A 27453-nucleotide genomic window follows, 5' to 3' on the forward strand; every position below is an offset into this window, starting at 1 on the left:
GGAATTTTTGCCGAAGCCAAAATCTATGGCTGGCAACTTGTTATGTAAACAAATATTGATACATCTCCAGTGAATAACATTTGGGTAACAAAAAACTTATTAATACATCTCTGGTCAATAATTTGTTCACAATATTTCTTCTATTCCAAGAACACAGTTTACCTTTCCATCTATTTTTCATCATCTTTCATTTCTTTTATCAAAATCTTACAGTTTTCAGAGTACAGGTCTTTTGCCTCCTTAGGTAGGTTGATTCCTAGGTATTTTATTGCTTTTGATGTAATGGCAAATGGGGTTGTTTCCTTAATTTCTCTTTCTGATATTTTGTTGTTACAGTATAAAAGTCCAAAAGGTTTATACACATTAATTTTGCATTTTGCAACTTCACTGAATTCACTGATAAGAAAGATAGGTACTTGTTAGTAATAACAACTTGATTCATATGAATTTTCTCCTCAGTCATCTTAAATCATGCTTAGGAGGAATCTACCTATATGTTATGCAACAGCAAGGCATGCTGAGCAAGAGATGCCATTCTCGCCTTCTTGGATTTTTATTTTCTAAAGCAGATGCTCTAAATGCTTGAGAAGTCATGAACAAATAGGCAGAACTAGATGTTTGAACTTGAGCCTAAATATTATTTTTAAAGCAGAATTTTAAGACAGTCTATGGAGGCCACCCAGGAGAAGACAATGGCACCCCACTCCAGTACTCTTGCCTGGAAAATCCCATGGACAGAGGAGCCTGGTAGGCTGCAGTCCGTGGGGTCACTATAAAGAGTGAAAGTGAAGTCGCTCAGTCATGGACTGAGCAACTTCACTTTCACTCTTTACTTTCATGCATTGGAGAAGGAAATGACAATCCACTCCAGTGTTCTTGCTTGGAGAATCCCAGGGACGGGGGAGCCTGGTGGGCTGCCATCTATGGGGTCGCACAGAGTCAGATGCAACTGAAGCGACTTAGCAGCAGCAGCAGTAGTTTTCTGGTAGTGTCTTTAGGATTTTCTATTTTATCATGTCATCTACAGAGACAGTTTTACTTCTTCTTTTCCTATTTGAATTCATTTTATTTCTTTTCTTCTGTGGTTTCTGTGGCTAGGACTTCCAAAACTATGTTGAATAAAAGTGATAAGAGTGGGCCTTCTTGTCTTGTTCCTGATCTGATCTTAGATGAAGTGCTTTCAGCTTTTTAACTCTATGATCTTAGCTGTGAGTTTGTCATGTATATGGCCTTTATTATGCTGAATGTTCCCTGTTTTCCCACTTTCTGTAGAGTTTTTAATCATAAATGGATATTAAAATTCATCAAAAGCTTTTTCTACATCTATTGAAATGATCATATGGGTTTTATTCTTCAGTTTGTTAATGTGGTGTTTCACATTGATCAATTTGATAATACTGAAAACTCCTTGCAGTCTTGGGATAAATCCCACTTGATCATGGTATATGAGCTTTTAAACATATTGTTGGATTTGGTTTGCTCATATTTTGTTGAGGATTTTTGCATCTATGTTCTTCTGTGACATTGATGATATTAGTTGGAAGGAACACTTCTGAATTCATTGTGTGAGGCCACTGTCACTCTGATACCAAAAGCAGAGATATCACAAAAAAGAAAATTACAGGCCCACATTACGGATGAACATAGCAATAATCCTCTTATTTTTTTTAATGTAAGAATGTATAGCTATGCATTTCCCCCCTTAGCATCACCTTTGCTGCATCCCATGAGTTTTTGTGTTTTCATTTTCATTCATCTCCATATATTTTTTTCATTTCCCTTGTGATTTCTTTCTTTATCCTTTAGTTACTTGAAAGTGTAATAATACTATCTTTTATACTTGCCCTTATATTTACTTTTATTGAGGTTTTTTTGTCTCCCTTAGACTTAAGTCCCACAAATATGTGAATTTTCCAATTTTCCTTTTGTTAGACTTCTGACTTCATTGTGTTCGATTGGATATAATTTGTGACATACATGTCTAAAGTGAGAGTTGTCACACATGCACTTGAGAAGAATGTGTATGTTCTTATTGGATTGAGTGTTCTGTCTCTTAGATATAGTTTCTAGTGTTAAGTCCTCTGTTTCCCTGCTTATCTTCTGTCTAATTGTTCCAGTTCTCATTGAGAATGAGATATTAAAATCTCCAGCTGTTATTATACAGCTTCAATTTTGTCAGTGTTTACTTTGTAAATTTTACTGGTCTATCATTAGGCACATAAATGTTTATAATTAATATATCTTCTTGCTATGTTGAAACTTGTATTAATATATAATATCCTCCTTTGTCACATGTAAACTTTTTTTACACAGTCCCTGTTTTATCTGATATTAATATAGCCACCCATGCTCTTTTTAGTTACTATTTGCATGGAATAACTTTTCTTTTTTTTTTCTTTTTTTTTTTTTAATTTTAAAATCTTTAATTCTTACATGCGTTCCCAAACATGAACCCCCCTCCCACCTCCCTCCCCATGACATCTCTCTGGGTCATCCCCATGCACCAGCCCCAAGCATGCTGTATCCTGTGTCAGACATAGATTGGCGATTCAATTCTTACATGATAGTATACATGTTAGAATGCCATTCTCCCAAATCATCCCACCCTCTCCCTCTCCCTCTCCCTCTCCCTCTGAGTCCAAAAGACTATTTGCATGGAATAACTTTTCTGTCCTTTGGCTTGCAATCTGTCCGTGCATTTGGATCTTAAATGAGTCTCTTGTGGACAGCATAAACATGGGTCATGTGTTTTTATGCATTCTGACAGTCTCTGATTGGAGAGTTTAATCTATTTACATTTTTTTAAATTACTGAAAAGGACAAAGATTATTGTTGTTACTGCTGTCATTTTTGTAAATATTGTTTCTATCATCTGTTATTTTAATTTGTTATTTCTATATACTTTATTGGAGAAGGCAATGGCAACCCACTCCAGTACTTTTGCCTGGAAAATTCCATGGACGGAGGAGGCTGGTAGGCTACAGTCCATGGGGTGGCGAAGAGTCGGACACGACTGAGCGACTTCACTTTCACTTTTCACTTTCATGCATTAGAGAAGGAAATGGCAACCCACTCCAGTGTTCTTGCCTGGAGAATCCCAGGAATGGGGGAGCCTGGTGGGTTGCACAGAGTCAGACATGACTGAAGCGACTTAGCAGCAGCAACAGCATATACCTTATAATTTTTCCCTTATTTCCTTCTTTACTGTTTTCTTTCGTGTTTAGTTGTTTTTCATAGTGAAATGCTTAAATCCTTTTCTCATTTCCTTTTTTATTTTTTTTATACTTAATTTTTGTGTGTTACCATGGGAATTACACTTACCGTCCTAAAGTTATGACACTGTGGTTGAATTTATACAAGCTTAAATTCAGTAACATGCAATAACTCTTCTTTATAACTCCAGTCCTTCCATTTTCACTTTTTGATGTCAGAAAATTTCATTTTTATATACTGTCTGCCTCAAAAATAAACTAATAATTCCTCTAAATGCAAGTTTCTCAAACTATGTAAAAGACAACATGTGAAGTTGATAAAGTTATAAAATTATTAGCTTTTAGACTAATAATTCTGGTTTTTTCCTATAGATCTTTTGCTAAATTATGTATAAAATAAAGACTATAGTTACACACCATTGTTACAATAATACTATCTTTTATAGTTGCCCGTATATTTACTTTTATTGATATCTTTTTGTCTTCCTTAGACTTTAAACTACTGTCTCTTTACTTTATTTCACCTTGGAGGACACTCTTGAGTTTTTCCTGCAGGGCTGATCTAGTGCCCATGAACTCCTTCACCTTTTGTTTACCTGGGAATATCTTAATTTCCTCCTGTGCCTGTGAATCTCCTACAAGACAAATGCTTCAGGATTCTTTATTTGCCTTTGACTTTGGGAACTTTGATTATATAGTGTGTCATAGGGTGGATCTAAGCTGCTCTAGGAACGTGGGCACAGCTGCCTGTCATGGAGCTGGGAGTCTGGAAATGGTAACTGCTACTGTTATAGTTGCTGAAACTGACCAACGTTAACTATAGCTTACCATCTAAAACTTCCCTGAAAGTTGTAAGACTATAATAGATGCCATAGTACCAAAATATTAATAGTTACATTACATTTTGCCAATGTTATTGTCCAGGATGGGATCAGGTTCCTGGTGCTTCTTTTTCTGCCATCTTCCCAGAATTGCCTGCTGTGAATATAAGTTGTTACTTCTATGAGACTAATGGCTAAAACTGCAATTGCTGGAGTATAGTAGTTTTCAAAGTTTTCTAAGAAACTTTGTAAGTTTTATTTAGTTTTATAACAAACTTCCAAACATTTTCAGAGGGTCTGTACTGTTTTACATCCCACCAGCAATGTATGATGACCCAGGGCTCTACATCCTTGCAGTTTATGGCATTGTCATTTTTTACTGTAGCCATTCTGATAAGTGTGTAGTGATATCACACTGTGGTTTTAATTTTCATTCTCTGACAGGTAATGATACTGAAGATCTTATTATGTTCTTAGTTGCCTTGGCAAATAGATGGGAAAACAATGGAAACAGTGACAGACTATTTTCTTGGGTTCCAAAGTCACTGCAGATGGTGACAGCAGTCATGAAATTAAAAGACGCTTGCTCCTTGGAAGAAAAGCTATGACCAACCTAGACAGCATATTAAAAAGCAGAGACATTACTTTGCCAACTTGGCCCATATAGTGAAAGCTATGGTTTATCCTCTTCAGTAAAATGTCTTTTCTTATTATTTCTAACTGAATGGCTTGATTTTTATTGTTGAATTTTTAGAGTTACTTCTATCAGTCAGTTCAGTTCAGTGGTGCAGTCATGTCCAACTCTTCGCGCCCCAAGGACTGCAGCACTCCATGCTGTCCATCACCAACTCCTGGAGCTAGCTCAAACTCGTGTCCCCCGAGTTATTGATGCTGTCCAACCATCACATCCTTGTTGTCCCCTTCTCCTCCTGCCTTCAGTCTTTCCCACCATCAGGGTCTTTTCTAATGAGTCAGTTCTTCCCATCAGGTAGCCCAAGTATTGGAGCTCCGGCTTCAGCATCAGCCCTTCCAATGAATATTCAGTACTGATTTCCTTCAGGATTGACTGGTTTCACCTCTTTGCAGTCCAAAGGACTCTCAAGAGTCTTCTACAGCACCACAACTCAAAAGCATCAATTCTTCTACACTCAGCTTTCTCTATGGTCCAACTCTAACATCCATACATAAGCTATGAAGCCATGTAAAAACCTGGAAAAGCCATAGCTTTCACTATATGGGCCAAGTTGGCAAAGTAATGTCTCTGCTTTTTAATATGCTGTCTAGGTTGGTCATAGCTTTTCTTTCAAGGAACGAGCGTCTTTTAATTTCATGACTGCTGTCACCACCTGCAGTGTCTTTGGAACCCAAGAAAATAGTCTGTCACTGTTTCCACTGTTTTCCCATCTATTTGCCATGAAGTGATGGGACAGGATGCCATGATCTTTGTTTTTTGAATGTTGAGTTTTAAGCCAGCTTTTTCACTCTCCTCTTTCACTTTCATCAAAAGGTTCTTAAGTACCACTTCTCTTTCTGCCATAAAGATGGTGTCATCTGCATATCTGAGGTTACTGATATTTCTCCCCGCAATCTTGATTCCAGCCTGTGCTTCACACAGCCCAGCATTTTGCATGATGCACTCTGCATATATGTTAAATAAGCAGGGTGACAATATACAGCCTTGATGTACTCCTTTCCCAACTCAGAACCAGTGCATTGTTCCATGTCCAGTTCTTGCTGTTGCTTCTTGACCTGCATACAGATTTCTCAGGAGGCAGGTCAGGTGGTCTGATATTCCCATCTCTTGAAGAATTTTCCACAGTTTGTTGTGATCCACACAGTCAAAAGCTTTGGTGTAGTCAATGAAGCAGAAATAAATGGTTTTCTGGAACTCCGTTGCTTTTTCTGTGATCCAATGGATGTTGGTAATTTGATCTCTGGTTCCTCTGCCTTTTCTAAATCCAGCTTGAACATCTGTAAGTTCTCAGTTCATATACTGTTGAAGCCTTGCTTGAAGAATTTTGAGCCTTATTTTGCTAGCATGTGAAATGAGTGCAATTGTGCAGTAGTTTGAAAGTCTAGATGAATAGATGAATAAGTCCTCTTCCCAATATGCCAGTATTGGCCCAGTGGGGAGTAAGTTTCTAATGCCTTAAATTTGAGTAGAAGGATGTACACTCATCTTCTGCAAAAATTCCAAAATTGCAACTAACCACTGAACAACCATCGACAGGAGAATGTTGGATCCCACCAAAAAAAGATACCCCATATCAAAAGGCAAATAAGAAACCCCAACAAGATGGTTGGAGGGGCAAAATCATGTTTAGAATCAAACCCCATACCCACCAGAGGTGCTCAGAGGGCTCAAGCAAAACCTTGTGTGTATCAGGACCCAGGGACCCCACAAGAGACTGAGCCAGACCTGCCTTTGGGTGTTAGTGTCTCCTGCAAAGGCATGGGTCAGCAGTGGCCTGCCACAGGGACAGAGGCTGTGGCTGCAGCAGACCTGGGAGATGTGGCGTGTGGCATAAGTCCTCTTGGAGGACGTCGCCATTAGCCCCACTTCAGAGCCACCAAGCAGGTGACCCATAAACTGGAGAACAATTATACCAAAGACATTCTCGTACTGTTGCAAAAGTTCTAGAGCTCACAACAGATTTCCCAATCTGGGTATCCAACAAAGGTACTGAGAATTCCCAGGGAATATGACTTTGAAGGCCAGTGGGATTTGATTGAAGAACTCCCACAGGACTGGGGAAACAGACTCTTGGAGGACACAAACAAAACCTTGTGCACACCAGGACCCAGGAGAAAGGAACAGTGACCCCACAAAAAACTGAGCCATACCTGCCTGTGAGTGTCCAGGAGTCTCCAGCAGAGGCGTGGGTTGACCGTGGCCTGCCATGGGCTCAGGGTCACTAAATACAATAGTCCTGGGAGCCATGCATGCTGGCATAAGCCCTTTTGAAAGAGGTTTCCATTACCCCTACCATAGTTTGACCTCAGGCCAAACTACTGAGAAAACATAGCCCCACCCATCAATAGAAAATCAGATTAAGGATTTACTGAGCATGGCCCACCCCATCAGAGCAAGACCCAGATTCCCCTCAGCCAGTCCCTTCCATCAGGAAGCTTCCGCAAACCTCTTATCTTTATCCATCAGAGGGCAGACAGAATGAAAACCACCATGAAATCCTCCACAGTTACAGAAAACTAACCAAACTGAACACATGGATCACATCCTTGTCTAACTCAATGAAACTATGAGCCATGCCATCTGTATAGGGCCACCCAAGATGGACAGGTCATGGTGGAGAGTTCTGACAAAACGTGGATAGATATAATCCTTTGTTGGATGTTCTGTTTGTAAATATTTTGTCCCAGTCTATTTCTGGTCTGTAGCATCTCCTTAAGATTCTTCCATAGAACAAAAGTTCTAAATTTTTTATTAGGTCTAACATCAGTTTTCTCAATGATGTATCATGCTTTCACTGTCAAGTCTGAGAGTTCTCTGTCTAGCCCATAGGTCTCAAGTTTTCCTGAAAGTTTTGTAGTTTTACAGTATGTATTTGTCTGTGATCCATCTAGTCAATTTTTATATGAAGTATGCGATGTAAGTTGAGGTTTTCTGGGTTTTTTGCCTATGTATGCCTGTCCTTATTGCTCTAGTACCATTTGTTGAAAAACTCTTATCCCACTGAATTGCTTTTACACCTTTGTCAAAAATCATTTTGACATATTCTTATGGGTCTATTTCTGGGTTTAAAATTGTGTCCCACGGTTCCATATGTCTGTTCCTTCCCTAATACCACACTATCTTGATTACTGTAGCTATATAGTAAGACTTAATATTAAGTAGAGTGATTCTCTCTCACTTTCAGTTCAGTTCAGTCGCTCACTCGTGTCCGACTCTTTGAGACCCCATGAATCGCAGCACGCCAGGCCTCCCTGTCCATCACCAACTCCCGGAGTTCACTCAAACTCACGTCCATCGTGTCAGTGATGCCATCCAGCCATCTCATCCTCTGTTGTCCCCTTCTCCTCCTGCCCTCAATCTTTCCCAGCATCAGGGGCTTTTCAAATGAGTCAGCTCTTCGCATGAGGTCGCCAAAGTCCTGGAGTTTCAGCTTTAGCATCAGTCCTACCAGTGAACACCCAGGACTGATCTCCTTTAGAATGGACTGGTTGGATCTCCTTGCCTCTTTAGACAGTGCACAAATACCTACTGGCATTTAGTGCACAGGGAAATTTGGGTTCCATTTCCCCTACTAAGTGCTTTAAAAAATTCTTTATATTTGAAGTGTAAATATTTACCAGATCAACATTCATTTCTTTATTTCTTTAGTTAACTACTTATGAAGCAGATACTGGATATGCAGAGACGAGTAACACAAAGTCTTTGCTTTTAATTTGCTACAGTCAGGTGAAGAAGACTGATAGGAAAGCAGATAAAGAGAGTAAAGGGTAGTAAGCGCTCTGATGGAAGTAAGTACATTTGCTACATGATAGTGTACTGCAGCTGGCACATAGCAGCTTATGGGAGAAAAATTGGAGGAATATTTACACCATGAATTGAAGTCGACAAATTCTGACAGGGCTTTCCTTTTTCCTCCCTGTCTCCCTCTCTTCCCCCCTTATTTGTCTCAGGGCATGTAGTTTACTAAAATACTACTATTACTGTTGACATAGAAAACAAGCTTATGGTTACCAAAGGAAAAGGGAGAGGGATAAATTAGGAGTTTGGGATTAAAATAAACACACTACTATAAATAAAATAGATAACCAACAAGGACCTAGAGTGTAGCACAGGAAACTAGTCAACATCTTACAATAATCTACAATGAAGAAGTTTCTAAAAAAGAATAGATGCAGATTTAGATAGAGGTATATATGTAAAATTGAATTGCTTTGCTATAAACCTGAAACTGACACAACATTGTAAATCAACTACATTTCAATAAAAATTTTAAAAATAAAAAAAGAATAAAATACTACTGTTGGTACAGGTGTAAAGGTATTAAGTCTGCAGCTTTACCCTCATTGCAACATGAGCTAATTCAGCGTGTCATATCATAAGTTGTCACATGACCAGGTGTTTCCGGTGATTTAAGCAACAACCTTTTGTGACACAGTGGCTGTTTCCCTTTTAGATGTGAGAATGAGATTAAGTCTAAATCTCCTGTGGGTTCTTTTTCTTCCCAGAGAATATAAAGCAGCTAACATCACCATCAACATATACCTCGTCAATGAACCTTGGCTCTTCTCACTGGCCTGGTGTTCCAGTATTCATTCAGTGACAACAGACAACATTCAGGTCCTAAAGGAGATCAATCACCCTTACTACTTCATGGTGAGCTGGTTGTCCAGATTGTTCTTCCAAGTCTGGTACAATAGGAGTCTCTGTCTCCCTCCCCACCCCTACCTAGCACACTGTGTAGTCTCTAGATGAGCTGCTTAAGAGCAGAGACTTATGTGGCACTGAAGATGTGGCATTCCCCCTTCCCTCACCCAGCACCTTCTGTGATTTTTCAGGGAGAAATTATTATTAGTGGTATAATAATCACTGTTTATTGAATCCTCACCATGTGCCTTTCATGCATAATGTAATGCAGTGCTCCGGAGTTGAATTCACCCCACTAGGAGTATCACCATGGGGAGTCTGAAACTTGAAATTAAGATCCTTGACATCACCACGTGAATGCAATATTCAGAATGAGGTCAGATTCCAGAGTTTTGTTACTGCAGCCCCACCTTCCTGAAGGTACAGCAATGATGACAGTGACATGAGGTGTGGAAGAGAAACCAAGTGAAAACTGTGTATCCTGAGCAAAAATGCTTTTGAAAAGGAGAGTGTGTATCCAGCTACTGCTTATGGTTAGAGGCATGGGGGCCTGAACATCTGGGTTACGTTTCCAGATAAATCCCATCACTTATTATCTATGAAGGGATCCCCAGCTAACCAGTTAACTGATACAGAGCTAATGTTTCTTATCAGTGTAGAGGTAGAATGGGATGACTGAGTCAGACACAATAGCCTACAGCAGAAAGCTGCTCTGTGACCTCAGTCTTTTCTTGTCCCTGAATAAGATCTCACTCAGATTCCATAGTGTCTCTATAGTTCACTCTTAGATAATTTTTAAAGTTCTTTTTAATCACCAGAAAGCTTCCATTCAACATCAAGTGTCTTGTCCAGAGTAATAACCCAAACTCTAAACTGCCTTGAATATCAAAGTTTAAGTCAGAGAAATCTACGTGAGAAGCTTAGATATTTTGGGTTGCTTTCTCCATACCCCCAGCCTCACTGGTCCTTGTTTCTGACTTGATCGGGGTCAGGAGGAGGTATGAGGTGACCAGGGCCATGGGCACAATCTCATAGAGCCAGCACTGCATTGAGGCCCTATGGTGGAATTATCGAACTGCTTACTCCTTCTTCCTTGGAGCCATCAAGGAAACCTTGGATGACAGGTCCCTTGGCATAGGTGAAGCCTCTCTACTTGTCTGTCTCTGTAATATCCTCCATCATGTATATATTATACATTTTTCTAGCATTTTTGCTTTTAAAAATTGGTTAAACTTGCTCAGTATATAAAATTCAATCATTCTAAAATACATAAATTGGAAATCAATATACCCCTCCATAATCGTATCCCTCTAAACCAATAATGTCTGAAAGTTGTCCCTTTGGGTATATTAAATAAAACTTGATTAAGTAAAACTTTTCAATTTAATATTTGAATTGATAATAAACTCATGTGATTCAAAATTCAGAGAGTGTAAAGGATGTTAAGTCAAAAGCTTGTTTCTATACCTGGCCTGGGCTTTTTTAAAGGACTCAAGGTCAGTTTGTTCAGGAAGGTAAGGTCAGTATCCCTGGGCCTGCCTAAGCAACCCACACTCTGGGTTAGAATATGCTGACTCAGATCTTGGCCCAACCCCTTACTGTGTGAACTTGGAAATGTTAGTTAACTTGTCTAGGCTTCAGTTTGTTATTTGTAAACTGGGGATTAAAAGTACTACAGTAGAAGCAATTTTTATCCAATATAATCCTGTCTGCTTAGCAGTCTGTTAACTCAAAAATTTTAGGTGAGAAATTGTGAAATAAATGATATGTGGTCTGTTAACATTTTACTGTGTTGAAAAAACATATCTAACACTTAGTGGCTTAAAACTGACAAATGTTTGTCACATTCATTATGACGGTTGAGTGCTTTCTCTGGTCCCAGCCACTTTGGCTGGGCTAGGTGATCTGGGATGGCCTCACCCATATGTCTAGGATTCTACTGGGGTGACTGAGGTCTCCTCATTTAGTCACTCATCCTCAGTGAAGCCAACTTGCTCATGTTCACCTGGTGGCATTGGGTTCTCAGCAACGAGAGAGGTCAAGCCCCAATGCATATGCCTTTTCAAAGATCTCCCAAGTGTGATGTTTGCTAATGTTCCACTGGCCAAAGATGATCACATGGTCAAGTCCAGATTTAAGGAGGGGGCAGAGGAGAGACACACTTTACTTCTTGATAGAGAGGAGCAACAAAGTCATATTCCATACAGGCCTGCATTTGGTGAGAAATATTGTGGTCATTTTTATAAACAGCCAACCACATACATAACTCATACATTTAAAAATACTTGTTCACCTTTCCACAAAGTCTCAAGGTTTTTCCTTTGAGGGCATTTCAGCTGATTGAATTATGTATTCCCTTGCTTAAATATACTCCAAAATGAACCAAGTATAATTTCTAAGTTTTGTTTCCTTTGGTTGTTATTCAGACACTAAGTCATGTCCAATTCTTAAAGTCATTGGGAGAATGAGGAATCCACCCAGATTTTTATAATAATCCCACAACCCCTAGTCTCTTACTGTTTCACTCATACCTAATTCATTTGCGGGTTTTTTTGGTTGTTTTTTGTTGTTGTTGTTGTTGAGTGGGGGTGCGTTTGCTGTGCTGGGTCTTCATTGCTTTGCAAGGGCTTTCTCTAGTTGCGGCAAGCAAGGGCCACACTTCATCGCAGTGAGAAAGAAGGCTTTTCACTTCAGTGGCTTTTCTTGTTGTGGAGCACAGCATCTAGGGCACACAGGCTCAGTATCTGCAGTTCTCAGGCCCTGGAGTGTGTGGGCTTCAGGAGCTGTGGCGTGCAGGCTCAGTAATTATGGCTTGTGGGCCCTAAAGCATGCACTCAGTAGTTGTGGTGCATGGTCTTTAGTTGTCCTTCAGTATGTGAAATCTTCCCAGAGCAAGGATTGAATGCTTGTCCCCTGCACTGGCCTGTCTGTGTGCTTGGTTCCCCAGTCGTGCGACCCTGTGAACTGTAGCCGGCCAGGCTCCTCTGTCCATGGGATTCTCCAGACAAGATTCCTGGAGTGGGTTGCCATTTCCTCCTCCAGAAGGTCTTCTCAACCCAGGGATTGAACCCACATCTTCTGCATCTCCTGCATTGGCAGCCGAATTCTTACTCACTGCACCACCAGGGAAATCCTGCAGTTTATTTTTTAATAACTTTTCCTTTCATCATCAAGTATTTCTAAGCGTTGACTTAGTTTCCTTTAAAAATGCCATCTTTTTTTACTCAATTTTTACAGATCTGAGTAATGTTTAGTTATATTGCACAATCATAACAAGTACAGTTGTTGTAAAGCCATATGGACAGCAAGAACAACTGATTCTTAGTGACCGTACAGCACACCCAATGGGCATCCTAGAACAGGCCAAGGCATTGCTCAGGTTTCCATAGGGCATTGCTGCTGCTGCTAAGTTGCCTCAGTCGTGTCCGACTCTGTGTGACCCTATGGACAGCAGCCCACCAGGCTCCTCTGTCCACAGGATTCTCTAGGAAAGAATACTGGAGTGGGTTGCCATTTTCTTCTCCACCATAGGGCATTAGGAGCCTTAGATTAGAGGAATTTGGTTAAAAGCTTCTACTGTACCTGCCTACTAGATCTATTCAAAGGATTGCTGTGCAAATACCCTTAACATGCTTATAACACTTCCTTAGCTCCTATAAATCCTCATTAATGTTAGTTGTGCTCATCATTATCACAGTCATTTGTGTTATTGTTGTTAATATTATCATTACTAATCAGCCCAAGAAAAGACCTTGTGATTGGGTGGAAAATGGAATAAGGAAAAAAAAAATCATGTCAGAGCCAGTACCATCAAGCAGTATTGGAGGTGAAATAATGAAGGTAGAAAAGGAGGATCAAACCAGGGAATGTAAAAGCTCATGCAAGTGAAGCTAGAAGATGGCGCTTTGTGAAACGGGTGATTTATGCAAGGAGACTCAAGAAGTAGGCATGTCAGTCTTGGTCACGAATTGTACTTTCAACATGCTTCTTTGAAGTACACTGATTTAGGGGAATGATTCCTAAATTCTGGTTCACAGACTGATTACTTGTTTCTGGAGAGCAGAAATTCTAATTCCTGAGTCTCTAATGAGGCCCAGGAACCTGTATTACTAAAATCTGATGCTTAGGTAGATTTAGATGGCATGATCACAGAGAGCACTGGTCCTGGGTCCAGAATAGACTTGCTATGTGACATCTCTGGGACTCCCTCAGACTTCAGTCAAGGGTCCAGGGAGACGCAGTGTGTGGAGTGTTTGAGCCCTTGTAGAGCCCTTGGCACATGTAAGAGGGGATTGTTAGGATAGCAGCGGGTACCCTCTGTGTTTGACACCAACTCAGGCAATCATGGTTCCTCCCCCTGCTCTGCCCCTGCTCCATCCCTGGATCAAGCAAGGGACTTGACCCACATGAGCTGCAATGCCTTCCAGCTGCAAACTCCTATAACTGTGTTTTCTGTTTTGCAGACACCAGATTTCTATATGTTCATGTGGATTTTCTTGGATATTATTTCTGCAGTTTTCATTGTTGCCATATTTTATTCTATTTGGTAAGCATTTATTTGTAGTTTTAAATGTTTTTTTTCCAAAAATATAAATGATTTTACAGAAATTTAAGAAAAACAGTTGCTTTCTTCCTGTAACCCCACATGGCACATCCTCAGGGAGACAAGGTTTTATCATCCTAACCTCCCATTTCTTCTCATTCTGCCTGCAGGCCCTCACACCCCTTCTTCCTCCTCAACACAAGATCATATTCTAAGAATTAGGATTCTCACTAAAGTTTAATCAAAGCCTGTTAATACAGATCCCGTGTGGATCACCTGGGAGAGGAGAGGGGTTGAAGATTGTTCAGAACAAGTGCCTCCACCTTCCCCTCCTTCCACAAGATGGGACATAGCAAGGTGCTGTGTAAAGGGCAAGCTCACACTCCAGGAAGCCTGGGTTTTAGTCCTGGCTTTTCCTTTAGTTGCTGGGTGACTGTGAGAAAATCACTGCCCCTTTCAAAACCGTAGTCTTTTTATCTGTCAAAAAAAAAATGACATTTGAGAATTCTTGAGGGAAAATGCTACAAGATTACAAGGTTCAGGGTGGGGGAGGGGACATCTGGTAAAAGAATTTTAGCTAGAAGGGACCATGGTTCCTTAGACCTCATCTTGCCCATCATTTTATTTGAGTTATCGTTTAAGGGAGGATGCTACAAACCCTCTGTCTAAGGTAGCATTTGACTGGGTAATGTTCTTTTCTGTCCACTGCCTGTTATTATTGTCGCTTTGAAAGAGGTCTGTGAGGCTCATGAACACTCTGCTTCCTTCTAGGTTGCGAGAAAGCCGAAGTGAAAAAATCCTCCAAGGTATCACCAGTTACACAGGTAAAGTCAGAGGCCTAGCACCCTCCCATCTTTTCATCCCTACCCATTGCCTCCAGGAGGCAGGGCCTGCCTTTAATGTTCCTGACAAGAATTGAAGGAGTCTTAAAAATCAGGGGGTGGGAACCAGTGAGAAGCTGGGAAAATAGGCTGGGCGCAGATACTAAGGGGCCCTTAATATCCAGATTCATTGCGGACTTTCTTCTCTTAAGCAGTGAGACTCCTTGGAAGATTTTTAATGTGGTTGTTTATTTGCTCTCTTGTTCATGTATTCCTTCATGACAATTAATATTGAGCACCCACTTTGTGTCAGGCACTCTGAGAAAGACTGGAAGCTCTCTGTGGAGGGCAGCTCAAAAGAACAGAGCCCTGGCCCACAGAGAACCAGTGAGGAAGCAAAGGTATAGCAGTTGACATCTTTGGTTCAGGCATCCAGGACCAGGACAGGGAAGCTGCAATGCTCATCGGGGCTGAATGTGCTTTTTGTGGCTCCAGTTGTGATTACGTTGAAAGTTGGAGAAAATTGCTGAGATCCTGGAATTCTGGACTAGAGTCTAGGCTCTGCATATAAACAATCAGGAAATGACAAATGAGTTTCAAACAAGGGAGCAATATGCTTAAACTTCTGGGTAAAAGGATAGAATAGCATAATAACGTATTATTCAGCAAAATAACTCAGGACTGAGATAGGTCCAGTAAGGGAAGGGAAGCTAGAGTTTATTATTTAGGAGATTGTGGAGATAGTCACATAGTGAGTTACTGGTTTGGTCAGAGAGAAAACCAGTTAGGAGGCAGTTCATAATACAGTTTCCTCCCATAGCTCTTGAAGCCTTAAGTAAAGTTGGTACAGTCACAAAATCATGAATTAATTTAACTTCTTATGGACAGTGGTAAAGATCTTGAGATGCTGTGTACCAGCTGTCAGTGTTCAACACATACCTTACTTAGAGCTGTAGGAATGGGTCCATAGAGACCATGAAGAAACAAATTCAGAACTTTGAAGAGCAGTGGTCTTTCCTACTATAAAGTTCAGTGTTTTAACCAAAATGACTCAAATTTCGTAAGATATAGAGTGATCTCCAGTGACTCTGTTTTATGGATTTTAAAAAGATCTCTCTGCTGGCTATTAAGATGACTGAAGGCTGTGTTCCAGTTGCCTTATGATTTTTAGTAGTTTATTAGTAAACTAGGGCTTCCAAAATTAAGTACCAAGGACTGGGTGCCTTAAACAACAGAAGTTGATTTTTCTCACAGTTCTGAATTATGGTTTACCTTAGTGTATGTGAGTGTATTTATCTGCTTAAGGTTTGCTAAATTTCTTAGATCAGTAAGAAAATAAATGTTCTGTCTGTATTTTTTCAAATAATTTTCTCCCACTACTCTCTTCCTGGGATTCCTGTTATCCAGACCATTTATTTTTATTTTTAACCTATTAATTTTTTTAATTTTTTTTCTTTTGACTGCACTGGGTCATAGCTGTAGCACATGTGATCTTTAGTTATGCCTTGCAAATTCTTAGTTGTGGCATGTCAGATCTAGTTCCCTGCCCAGGGAGTGAACCTGGACCCCCTGCATTGGGAGTGGGGAGTCTTAGCCACTGGACCACCAGGGAAGTCCTTTATCCTATTTAATTTTTATGCTTCTTTTTGGATATATTCTATTACTATATGGTTAGTTTTTAATTGCTGTGTAACAAATTAACAGAAACCTAGCAGCTCAAAGCAACACAAATCTATCATCTTACAGTTTATGTGGGCGAGGAGTCCAGGCATTGTTTTGTTGGGTCCTCTGCAGAAGGTATCAATAGGATAACATCAAGACGTTGGCCTGGACTGTAATCTCATCTGAGACACAGAGTCCTCTTCCAAGTTCACTGGTCATTGGCAGAATTTAGTTCTTTACAAGTATAAAGCCATCCATGTTTTCTAAATCATTCTTGAAAGAGTTTTGCTCTAAGAGCCTAGAGACTACCTTCAGTTCCCAGTTATAAGGCTTTCTCACAACATAGCATCTTACTTCTTCAAAGCCAGCAGGAGAATATCTCTTGTAACAGATGGATTGGGAGAAAAAGAACAAAGGAAACAAAACAATACACAAAACAAATAGAAAACAAGTTGAAACATGTCATAAATTCAACCATTTTATTAATTACATAAATATAAATGAACCAAATTCTCAAAACCAGGAGTACGGAATGTCAGACTGGACAGAAGAAAGGAGGACCCAAACATATGCTGTCTACAAAAGAAATACTTAAAATATAAAAACACAAATAAAGTAAAACCAAACGGATGGAAAATAATATGCCATGTAAAAATAAGCTTAAGAAATAATATCTGAAAACTTCAAAACATGGAACATTACTAGAAATAATGATTTCATAATGATAAACAGTTGCTATATCAGGAAGACACTGTAGATTATATACTTAAGAGCCAAGCATCAAAACACATTAAAAAAGAAACTGAAAGAAGTCACACTCAGAGATTTTAAGATTCTTCTCCCATCACCTGAAAGAACAACGCACAAAAAATAAAATCAGAAAGGAGATCTGAATACTTTCAGAGAACTTGACAGAAAATATTATAATTTTTCTATTTTCTATCAGTTTTCTAATTGACAGAAAATATTATATTCAACTGCAGAATACCAACATTTTCTAATGTACATGGCATATTTGCCAAAATAGACCACACAGCAAAGCCATAAAACAAATCTAGAAGAGACTGCCGATTTACCTCATACCTGGACACAGAATTAAGCAAAATGAGGGGACAGAGAAATACATTCCAAACAAAAGAACAAGACCAAACCTCAGAAAAGGAACTAAATGAAATAGGGATAAGCAATCTACCTGCTAAAGAGTTAAAATTAATGGTCATAAATGTGATCACTGATCTTGGGGGGAAAGATGGAAGAACAGTACAAACTTCATCAGAAAGATAAAAAGTATAAGAAAGTACCAAACAGTAGTTATAACTGAACTGAAAAATACATTAGAAGGGTTAAAAGCAGAATGGATGAGGTAGGAGAATGCATCTGTGAACTGGAAGACAAAAAAATATGTAACTCACCCAGACAGAGCAGCAAAATGAAAAAAGAATTTTAAAAAGGGAAGATACGTGATGAGACATTTGAGACTGCATCAAGTGTAATAGTATTTACATTATAGGGCTTCTAGAAGGAGGAGAGAGAGAGAAAGAGCCAGAAAAATTAAAAGAAGAAAAAGCAGATGAACACTTTCCTAATATGGGGAAGAAAGCAGATATCCAGATCCAAGAAGCCCAGAAAGTTCCAAAAAAGATGAACCCAAAAAGACACACACCAAGACACATTACAATTAAAATGGTAAGGGGAGGGGAGGGAGGGGAGACATAATTATGACTGATTTGTGTGGTTGTATGGTAGAAACCAATACAACATTGTAAAGCAGTTATTCTCCAATTAATTTTTTTTAAAAAGGAAATAATCCAAACATTCAACCATAGTACAGTATGAGCATTCTCTTAGTTGATGAAATACAATGTATTTCATTCCATTAAAAAATATTAAACTTCCACATTCGTACTCATTATGAGTCTAAGGGTCAGGGTACAGAAACTTGTTTGTGTATGTATGTATGTGTGTGTATATATGATTTTACTAAATAGTCTTTTTTTAAAAAGGTAAGGATAAAGAGAAATCCTAAAAGGAGTGAGCAAAAATCAGCTTGTTACACACAAGGGAAACCCCAAAAATCTATCAGCAAATATTTTAAGCAGAAAATATACAGGGCAGAAAGGACAGGCATGATATATTCAAAGTCCTGAAAAGAAAAAAAATGTCCAACCAAGAATTATCTACCCAGCAAGAGTTGAAGGGGAGAGATCAAGAGTTTCCCAGATAAACAAAAGCTAGGCAAGTTTCATCACCACTATGCCAGTTCTGTAAGAAATGTTAAAGGGAGTTCTTTAAGCTGAAAAGAAATAGCACTAATTGATAAGAGAGCATGCAAAAGTAAAAATCTCACTGGAAAATGTACATATATAATAAAGGTAATATATGGATCACTTATATGAAGATTAAAAAACAAAAGTAGTAAAAATTACTGAAATTACAGTAATTAGTTATGGGTGTCAAAAATAAAAATATGTTAACTGTGTCATCAGAAAATTTCAAAAGATCAAAGTCACACACTATTCTGTGACCACAAAAGAAATTAAATTACAAACAAATATCTAGATAATCCTAAATACTGAAAATTAATGTATTTCAACATTTCATTAATCAAGGGGTTAGTCACAAGGGAAATTGGAAAATATTTTTAAAGGATAATGCATATACAACAGCAAAATTTGCGGGGTACAGTTTAAAGTCTAACTTAGAGGGAAATTTGCAACTTTAAATGTTAGAAGGTAGATTGTTAAGGTAGACATTTAATCAATATTGAAACAATCTTAAAAGTAAATTTTTCTCCAAGTGAAAGGAAGGACATAATAAAAATAGGAGCAATGAAATAGAAAAGATAAAACAATAGAGAAATTTTTTAATTTATTTTTAATCGGAGAATAATTGCTTTACAATATTGTGTTGGTTTCTGCCATACATCAACATGAATCAGCCATAGGTATACATATGTCCTCTCCCTCTTGAAACTCCCTCCCACCCCATCGCACCCCAACCCACTCCTCTAGGTTGTCACAGTTTGAGCTCCCTGTATCACACAGAAAATTCCTACCAGCTGTCTGTTTAATACATGGTAATGCATATGTTTACATGCTACTCTCCATTTGCCACACCACCCCCTTCCACCACTGTGTCCACAAGTCTGCTTTCTATGTCTGAGTCTCCAAAACAATAGAGAAATGTTTTAAAAGTGAAAAGCTAGTTCTTAGGAAAGAAATAAAATTTGATTGATTCTTAGTAAAATGAATGAGGGAGAAAATTTGATTGCCTGTATGGGTGAATGATTAATGAAAGAGGGACTATCGCCAAATCCTAAAAATATAAAGGAAAATTATAGACATTTTAAGCCATTAAATTTGACAATTTAAATGAAGTAAACAAATTCCTTGAAATGTACAACTTACCAGAACTGAGAGAAGTAAAAATAAAAATTTGTAATAACCCACTGTCTATCAGAATCAAATCTGTGTATCAAAAACATAGCCCAAAGAAAAGTCCAGACCCAACAAGTTTCACTGGTTAATCAAATGTTTAAAAATAATACCAATTTTATACCAACTCAGAAAAAGAAGGCAAAGGAACATTTCCTAACTGATTCTTTGAGGCCAGCAATAATCTTGCATAAAAGATATCTAACAAAGATAGTATAAGAACTAAATTTATAGACCAGTGTCTTTCATGAACTTAGACATAAAAATCCTGGACAAAACATTAACAGATTGAACCCATCAGTATAAGAGGGTAAAACATCTGGAGCAAGTGAGAATTATACCAGCAGTACAAGATGAATATGTCATTTGAAAATTAATCAAATTAATCTACTATATTAACAAAAACATAACTGACAAAATTTAACAACTATTTATGATCAAAGCTCTGAGTAAGCTAGGGCTAGAATGAAACTTCCTCAATCTAATGAGAGATATTTATTCAAAAACCTCCAGCCAATATCATTTTTAACAATGAAACAGTATTTTCCCTCTAAGATCAGAAATAAGGCAAGGATATCTGCCATTTCTGTTTGGCATTGTACTAGAGATCCTAGCCAGTTTAGTAAGATAAACAGCAGGCATAAGGGAAGAAATAAAACTCCTGATATGATTATTTACATTAAAAAATTCTATATTGCCCTAAACCTACTAGAACCAGAAACTTAAGCAATACCTCAGGACACAAGGTCAGTGTACAAAAATATCAACTGTATGTTGATATATTATCAGTTAAAAGTTGTAAACTTTAAAAATTGAAATAGCATCATTTAAAACAGCATAAAAACATAAATAGAAATTTTAGGAAGATACTGTAAGCCCTTGCAAAGAAGATAGATGATTGGTCACTGAAAACTACAAAAGTTTAGTGAGAAAAAGAAGACCCAGATAAATGGAGAAACATAACACATTCATGCATTTGAAAATCTAATATCAAAAAAAAGAAAGCCAAATATCATAGACACTGGATGTCATGAAATTGAATTATAAATTCAAATGCAATAAAAATCCTTTTTGCCTGTGAGGTTGACAAAAAAATGAAACTCATGCGTGCACCTGTTTCTCAAGACTGAAATTACACTCAGGGCAAAACTAACTGAATTCTGGGCTTGCTTTTTAGGATTTTCACTCTCTCCTAGATTTCAGTTCCACTGTTCCTCATTATATAGTAAATCCTTAGATTAATTTAAGATGTGTCCTTGGTTTTGTACATTATCCAGTTTTTAATTTGTCTTTCATAAGAATTGTTTCCTAGCTGCATTACTATAAAAAGTCTCCATTGTCTATTTTTTCTATCATTCAGTTAGAAAAAAAAAGCTGTATTTTGAGCAATTACTGTGTGACAGATATCCTGAGCACTGTATATGGGGTGACAAGCAAGACAGAGTCTCTGTCCTTAAAAAGCTCCCATTTTAATGGAGAATGTTTTCATTTTTCTATTCAAACTGCTTTGGAAGGAGTGGTTATGAAATGCACAAACTTTAAGCACATATTGATCTCTGCCTCTGACAGCTCCCATAGAGTTAGAACCTCAGACAATAGACTTAAACTCCAGCACCTTGATGAATGGAGGACCATAGCAAAGTCTTCCCAAAGCCTGGGTAGGGAGAGAAATAGGCGGAAAGAATCTGAAATGGTAAGAGAGGGGCTGACATTTTAAAGATGACTAGGATTTTGCCATGTGACCAGCAAAGGTTGGAGAAATGACTTTGGAGGAAACTATGTTGTTTTCTATCCCACAGAAACTCCAAGTGTAAGAAGTCTCCACGAAGAAGTTTTGAGAGTTGAAGAAACTCGCTAGATTTAACCAAAAGCAAAAGGGAACATCCAGGCTCTAAATCCATTATACCAGAGGCTCTCAAGGAAACCACTAAACCAACCACGCATCCCAAGGATGATGTTAGACAACCTGTGGCCACATAGCTGGTCTCTGAACCCATCCAAGCACACACTTCAGAGGCCAGCAGAGAGGCCACCCTCCAAACTGCAAACTGCATTGCCTACCATGAAGGCAAATGAACTAACAATTCCCTCCATGGAAGACCCTCCTCCTGAAACATAACCTGAACACCACCACCACCCCCCCATTGACTCCTCCCAATAATCCTCTTTTGTGATGGTTTCTACCACATCCAGAATGCTCTTCTCCTTTGGGCTGTCTTCAAAGAAGAATTCGCCACAACTTTCCTCCTCCTCCTTCTTCCTCTCTGGGCCCAGGGTGAACTGATGGTAGAGAGAGGTCAAGAAAGAAGTGCAGAAGAGCCAGGGAGGCTCTCAGGAAAACCATTTCTGGTGTCGTCTTCCATCTCCAAGTGATGAGCAAAGGGGAAATCATGTGATCCTGGAGGTGGAGCTGGTTGCTCTCCAGGCGAGACAGGATTTGTCTCATCCCAACCCTTCATAATATTCCCCGCTAAAGGAGTGGCTGTGGTGAACATCAGCATGTAAATAAAGGCAACTTCTCAGGAACTCAGAAGGTAATTGATACACTCTTTGTACCCCTCCGTGGCCACTCAGACTGACAAAGACTAGGGGATGAGTGCCAAAATGACGCCATCCAGAGAAGGAGGAGTAGTGTGGGACATGAGTCAGGGGCAAAGATCTCATCCCACACACATATCATGTCATACAGTGTCCCTGGGGTGCTTCCTCATAGCTGGTCACTGGCTGATTCCCCATTGGAGTGATGGGCATAACCCAGTGGCCTTTGGCTATCAAGGGAAACTAGAACTGAAACCCCAGTGTTAGAAACAGTAAGTCGCATTCCACCAGTGTGACCATCACCTATTCATGCTCCTTCTCCGGGCCTCATGTTCCCATGTATACGGTGATGGGCAGAGGCAGACACCACAGTACCTTCCCTGTGGCTCTGGTTTATCCTGGGCTGACGGTGGAATCCTGTAAACATCGGTGGGGGAGGGCTGCCTTGGACGGCTGCACTGTCATCTCAGAAAGCAGGGCTGTCTGGTTTGGGGCCTCCATTTCAACAACAGCCCCTACCACCTCCCACACAGGCATCTGAGAGAGAAGAGTAACAGCACTTCCTGTGGAGTGGTTTGCCACCTACACGCAGGCGACCCCAGACCCTTCAGTGTTTGAGGGCAAACGAGCTGGGCTGGCCATGGCCAGGCTGGATATCAGGGGTCTAGAGGACAGATCACTAACATGCTAGTGGCAAGAGGATTCTCCCCCATCACTTCTCCAGGCTCTTAACCCAGCCACAGCCCAAAGGGATGCCCCACCCCCACATCACACCTTCCCCATCTGAAGCCCTCACCCCTAGACCTGCCCAGGTCATGCCCAAACTTGATTGTTCCATCCTAGTCACAAAGTAATACTTTACAGACACCCACTGTACATAAGGATTAACCCAAGGCAGCATGGTTTCTGGGCTTCTTGGAGGTTTCTTGATGGACCAAGGAGACATTTCTGGCAGGATACAAGGGCCACTCTGGATCCACTAGCCCTAGGTAAGGCCCAGAAGCTGGTCCCCGCTCTGGATCTCCAGCCAACCACAATTAGGTCTCCACCTCCCAGGCTGACATCTGGCATTTCCCCTCAACCTACCCCAGGCCCAGCCTGTCCCTTGAAGCCCCTTTCAGCACACTATGGGCTCAGGCACCCCAACCCCCAAACCCAGACAGGTTGATCCTATACACACAGACCACAGAGAGAGTTATATAAGCCACTACCCCACAGGGCCCTGTTCCTGGCCCCACACACTGCCCCCTCCCACTTCCCCCAGCAAAGACACTACCAGACCAGAAGATAACACAGGCTTTATGCCTGAGATCATCAGGGGAGGTTTACAGCCGCTCAGCACTCACACTGTAATATTTAGAAGCAGTCTGTTTCCCTCATCCCAGCTGAGGCTCCTGGACTTAGGGGTATTAAGCCAGTTCCTTGGGTTTCAGGATAATCTGTTTGGTTGTTCCCAGCATAGAGAACTAGGTCATCCTCTTAGTTACATTTCTGGGCTGTGACCTCAAGAGAGGTCACATGGTAGGGCAAGTATGAGTTAAGAATGACATCCGAGGAGCACAGGCTTTTACAACTGGGATTGTCACAGCAAGCCAGGACTAGAACCAACCAGGTGCTTCAGGCTGGATGGAGGGGGTTCTGCATCCCGGCAAGGTCACCTCACTGGAAGAAGGGTCAGAGGCCACATTGGTGCAGTCAGTGGTGGCCAGCTGGTTCAGCCTCCCTGCCTGGATAGCCAAGGTCTTCCCCTGGATGCAGAGGTAGCTGATGGTCCTGAGCCAACTGCTTCCTTGAGAGTAGGCACAGGGCCAGAGCAACCTTCCCACTGTTCACTTGCCACTCCTGGAGCCCCGCTGTTTGCTCATGGCCGTAAGCATCTGGCTAATATAAGAAGTCAGGAGGTCATCCATCTTGTAGCCCTGGAAAGAGCAGCAAGAAGATAAAACAGAGCACCGAGGAGGACACAGCCACCAACTGTTACCCAGAACACAGCTCCCAGGAAGCTGCAGGGGACAGAAACCTGGACAAAGGCAAATCTGCCCCACTCTGGGCTCAGCTGAAGGTATGGATTCATCCAGCCAGATAGCTAGGGTTCTAAGTTATTGTGATCCCACATTAAGGCGCTAGTTTGTGGGTTGCTCAAATCCCTACTAAGAATAAACAATGGATAAGAGGTTGGAATGTCATACTTCATTGTTTGGATGTGTGAAGAATGCTACTAGGACTAGGATTGAAAAGATTAGGGCTAGTACTTCTAGTTAATTGGGGATTGATGAGTTGTTCATAGGATATGCAAGTAGAAAACACCACTCTGGTTAAATGTGTGGTGGTGTATTGAGAGGATTTACCAAGGTATAATTGTTGGGATCTCCTAATAAATCAGGTGAAAATAGGACTAATACTATTGGAAAATAGGACTGATACTAATTCTAGAATTAGTAAAAAAGACACCTAGGATGTCTTTAATTGTATAGTAGGAATGAAATGGGATTTTACCTATATCAGATGATTTCTGTGGGATTATTAGCTCCTGTTTCGTGAAACATTAGTAGATGGACAGCAGCTACTGCTGCAATGATAAATGGAAGAATCAAGTGGAAAGAATTGTGTAAGAGTTGCTTTATCTACTGAAAAACTGCCTCAGATCCATTGAGCAAGGTTTATACTGATGTATGAGATTGCTGAGAGAAGATTGGAAATAACTGTTGCCCCCCAAAATGATATTTGTCCTCAGGGTAGTATAAAACCTATAAATGTTGTGGTTATAACTGTAAATAACAGGATAACTCCAATGTCTTCATGTTTCTAGAAGACTGTAGAATCCATTATACAGACTGCATCCTATAGGGATAAATAGGCAGATAAAGAATATAGAAGCTCTGTTTGCATGTATGTATTGAACAATTCATCTGTAATTTACATCTCAGCAGATATGTGTAACTAATGAGAAGGCGGTTATCGTCTAATACATAGTGCATTGCTAGAAACAAACCTGTTAAGATTTGTAAAACTAAAAAAATACCTTTTAGGAACCAAAATTTCATTATGATGAAATGTTTGATGGAGCTGGAAGATCAGTGAATGCATTGTTAATCATTTGTATTAATGGGCATGATTTTTCAGTGTTGGTCATTAGTGCTCTTGTAGTTGAATAATAATGATTTTTCATGTCAATGGCCATGTTTAGATTCCATGTAAGAATAATAATACCACACATTGTATTTTAAGTACTATTTTTGTAATTAGTTTTGTGGGGTTTTTTCTTCAAAACCTTCATGGTGGGTTTAAGTTGATTGTGGGTGGTAATGTTGGAATTGTGTTAATTTTCATGGATTTTTGGGGGGATTAATAGTGTTTGGATTTATTTGTGGTTCTTGTTCAGTCACCAAGTTATGTCTGACTGTTTGTAACCCCATGGACTGCAGCATGCCAGGCCTCCCTGTCCCTCACCATCTCCTGGAGGTTGCCCAAATTCATGTCCATTGAATAAGTGATGCCATCCAACCATCTCATCATCTGTTTCCCTCTTCTCCTCCTGCCCTCAGTCTTTCCCAGAATCAGGGTCTTTTCCCGTCTCTCAGCTGCTTGAATACTTTTTATACGGACATTTGCCAGCAAAGTGATGTCTGTGCTTTTTAATACACTGTCTAGGTTTGTCATGGCTTTGGATTTATTTAGGGGAGATGTTAGTGGTGTTTGGGTGTCCCTGGTGGCTCAGACAGTAAAGAATCCACCTGTAATGCAGGAGACCTAGGTTCAGTCCCTGGATTGGGAAGATCCCCTAGAGGGAAGGGCATGGCAACCAACTCCGGTATTCTTGCCTGGAGAATCCCCATGGACAGAACTTGGCAGGCTACAGTCGATGGTGTTGCAAAAAGTCAGACATGACAGAGCAACTAAGCACAGCATTGGTGGTGTTTGGTTGTACAACAGCTATGGCTTCTGAGCAGTATCCTGAAGTTTGGATCTCCAATAAGACTGTATTAGGAGCATTTTTTTCAGATTTAATAACAGAGTTTTGAGTGGTATTTTATGTTTTAAAAGATGAGAAAGGGTCGGTTGTGTTTTAAGCTTAATGGTTTGGGAGATTGGGTAATTCATGATGCAGGTGATTCTGGGTTTTTTTAGTGAAGAGGCTATGGGGACTGCAACAAACTATATAGCTGTGGTACTTGATTAGTGATTATTACTGGCTGATCATTGCGTATTGGTGTTGTGGTTATTACAGACTACTCTTGGTAATTAATAGAATTGTGTTTAGGAAGAGGGTGATGAGGAATGAGGAAATATACCTTGATTAGATCTTTTTGGTCTGCTACTAATGTAGAGATTTTTATCTGAATAAGGGAAGTAGTTTTTGGTAAAATATTTTCTAATCAACAGGCTGATTTCTGGTTTACTGACAGATTTAAGTAGGGTGATAAACAGTGTATAATAATACTTTCCCTCTTAGGGAAAATACCCTAAGAGATTGGAAAGTCTGAATATATTTGAAGAGTAAATTTTAAATTCTGTGTGTTATTATTAATTTCAAGCGCTAAGGTAAAACCAGAATGGTTATGGCGAGGGAAGTTGGTTTTAAGTAATAAGGTAAGGTTATTTGAGGGATTGTTGAGGGGGTATTGTTGAAAATAAAACCAGCTTCTAATTAATAGACTTTGATGGAACTGACTGGGAGAGGATTATTTCCATTAATTCAAGTTAGGGTGGAAAAGCGAGGTTGTCCTAGTAGAGCAAAGATGATAAGGCGAGTGCTGTAGACAGCTGTGAGGGATGTGGCAATTAGACTTAGCAGGATCAGGCGCTGGTATTGACATGTTAGCAGTTTGGATTATCAGATCTTTAAATTCAGCAAGGAAAGGCATTTTGTTAGTGCTAGGCCAGTGGTAAAGGCAGTTGTGGTAAAGAGTATTGCTTTAAACAGGCCTCCTATTTTTATGGATATTTTATGGGAGCATATCAATAACATGACTTTAAAGAAAGCATATGTGCAGATATGGAGAAATGCTAGGAAGGGTTGATTACTGCCAGTTGTTACTATTATAGGCCTAGTTGGCTTGAAGTGGAAAAAGCAGCAATATTTT

At 39.8% G+C, this 27453-nt stretch overlaps 2 protein-coding genes across 2 annotated transcripts in view; one reads left to right on the forward strand and one right to left on the reverse strand.

Annotated features, from left to right (window-relative positions):
* GDPD4 (glycerophosphodiester phosphodiesterase domain containing 4) overlaps positions 1–14833 on the forward strand; it is a 91142-nt gene extending 76309 nt beyond the window's left edge. Inside the window, exons 12-14 of the mRNA XM_018058898.1 lie at positions 9233–9380; positions 13835–13917; positions 14686–14833. Of these exons, the coding sequence (XP_017914387.1) occupies positions 9233–9380; positions 13835–13917; positions 14686–14833 (379 nt within the window). The remainder of the gene's footprint in view (positions 1–9232; positions 9381–13834; positions 13918–14685) is intronic.
* Positions 23635–27453, reverse strand: part of MYO7A (myosin VIIA) — a 104379-nt gene continuing 100560 nt past the window's right edge. Inside the window, exon 50 of the mRNA XM_018059307.1 lies at positions 23635–24288. Within this exon, the coding sequence (XP_017914796.1) occupies positions 24199–24288 (90 nt within the window). The 3' untranslated portion in view covers positions 23635–24198. The remainder of the gene's footprint in view (positions 24289–27453) is intronic.

The sequence above is a fragment of the Capra hircus genome, chromosome 15 (assembly GCF_001704415.2).
Source record: "Capra hircus breed San Clemente chromosome 15, ASM170441v1, whole genome shotgun sequence".
NCBI lineage: Eukaryota > Metazoa > Chordata > Mammalia > Artiodactyla > Bovidae > Capra > Capra hircus.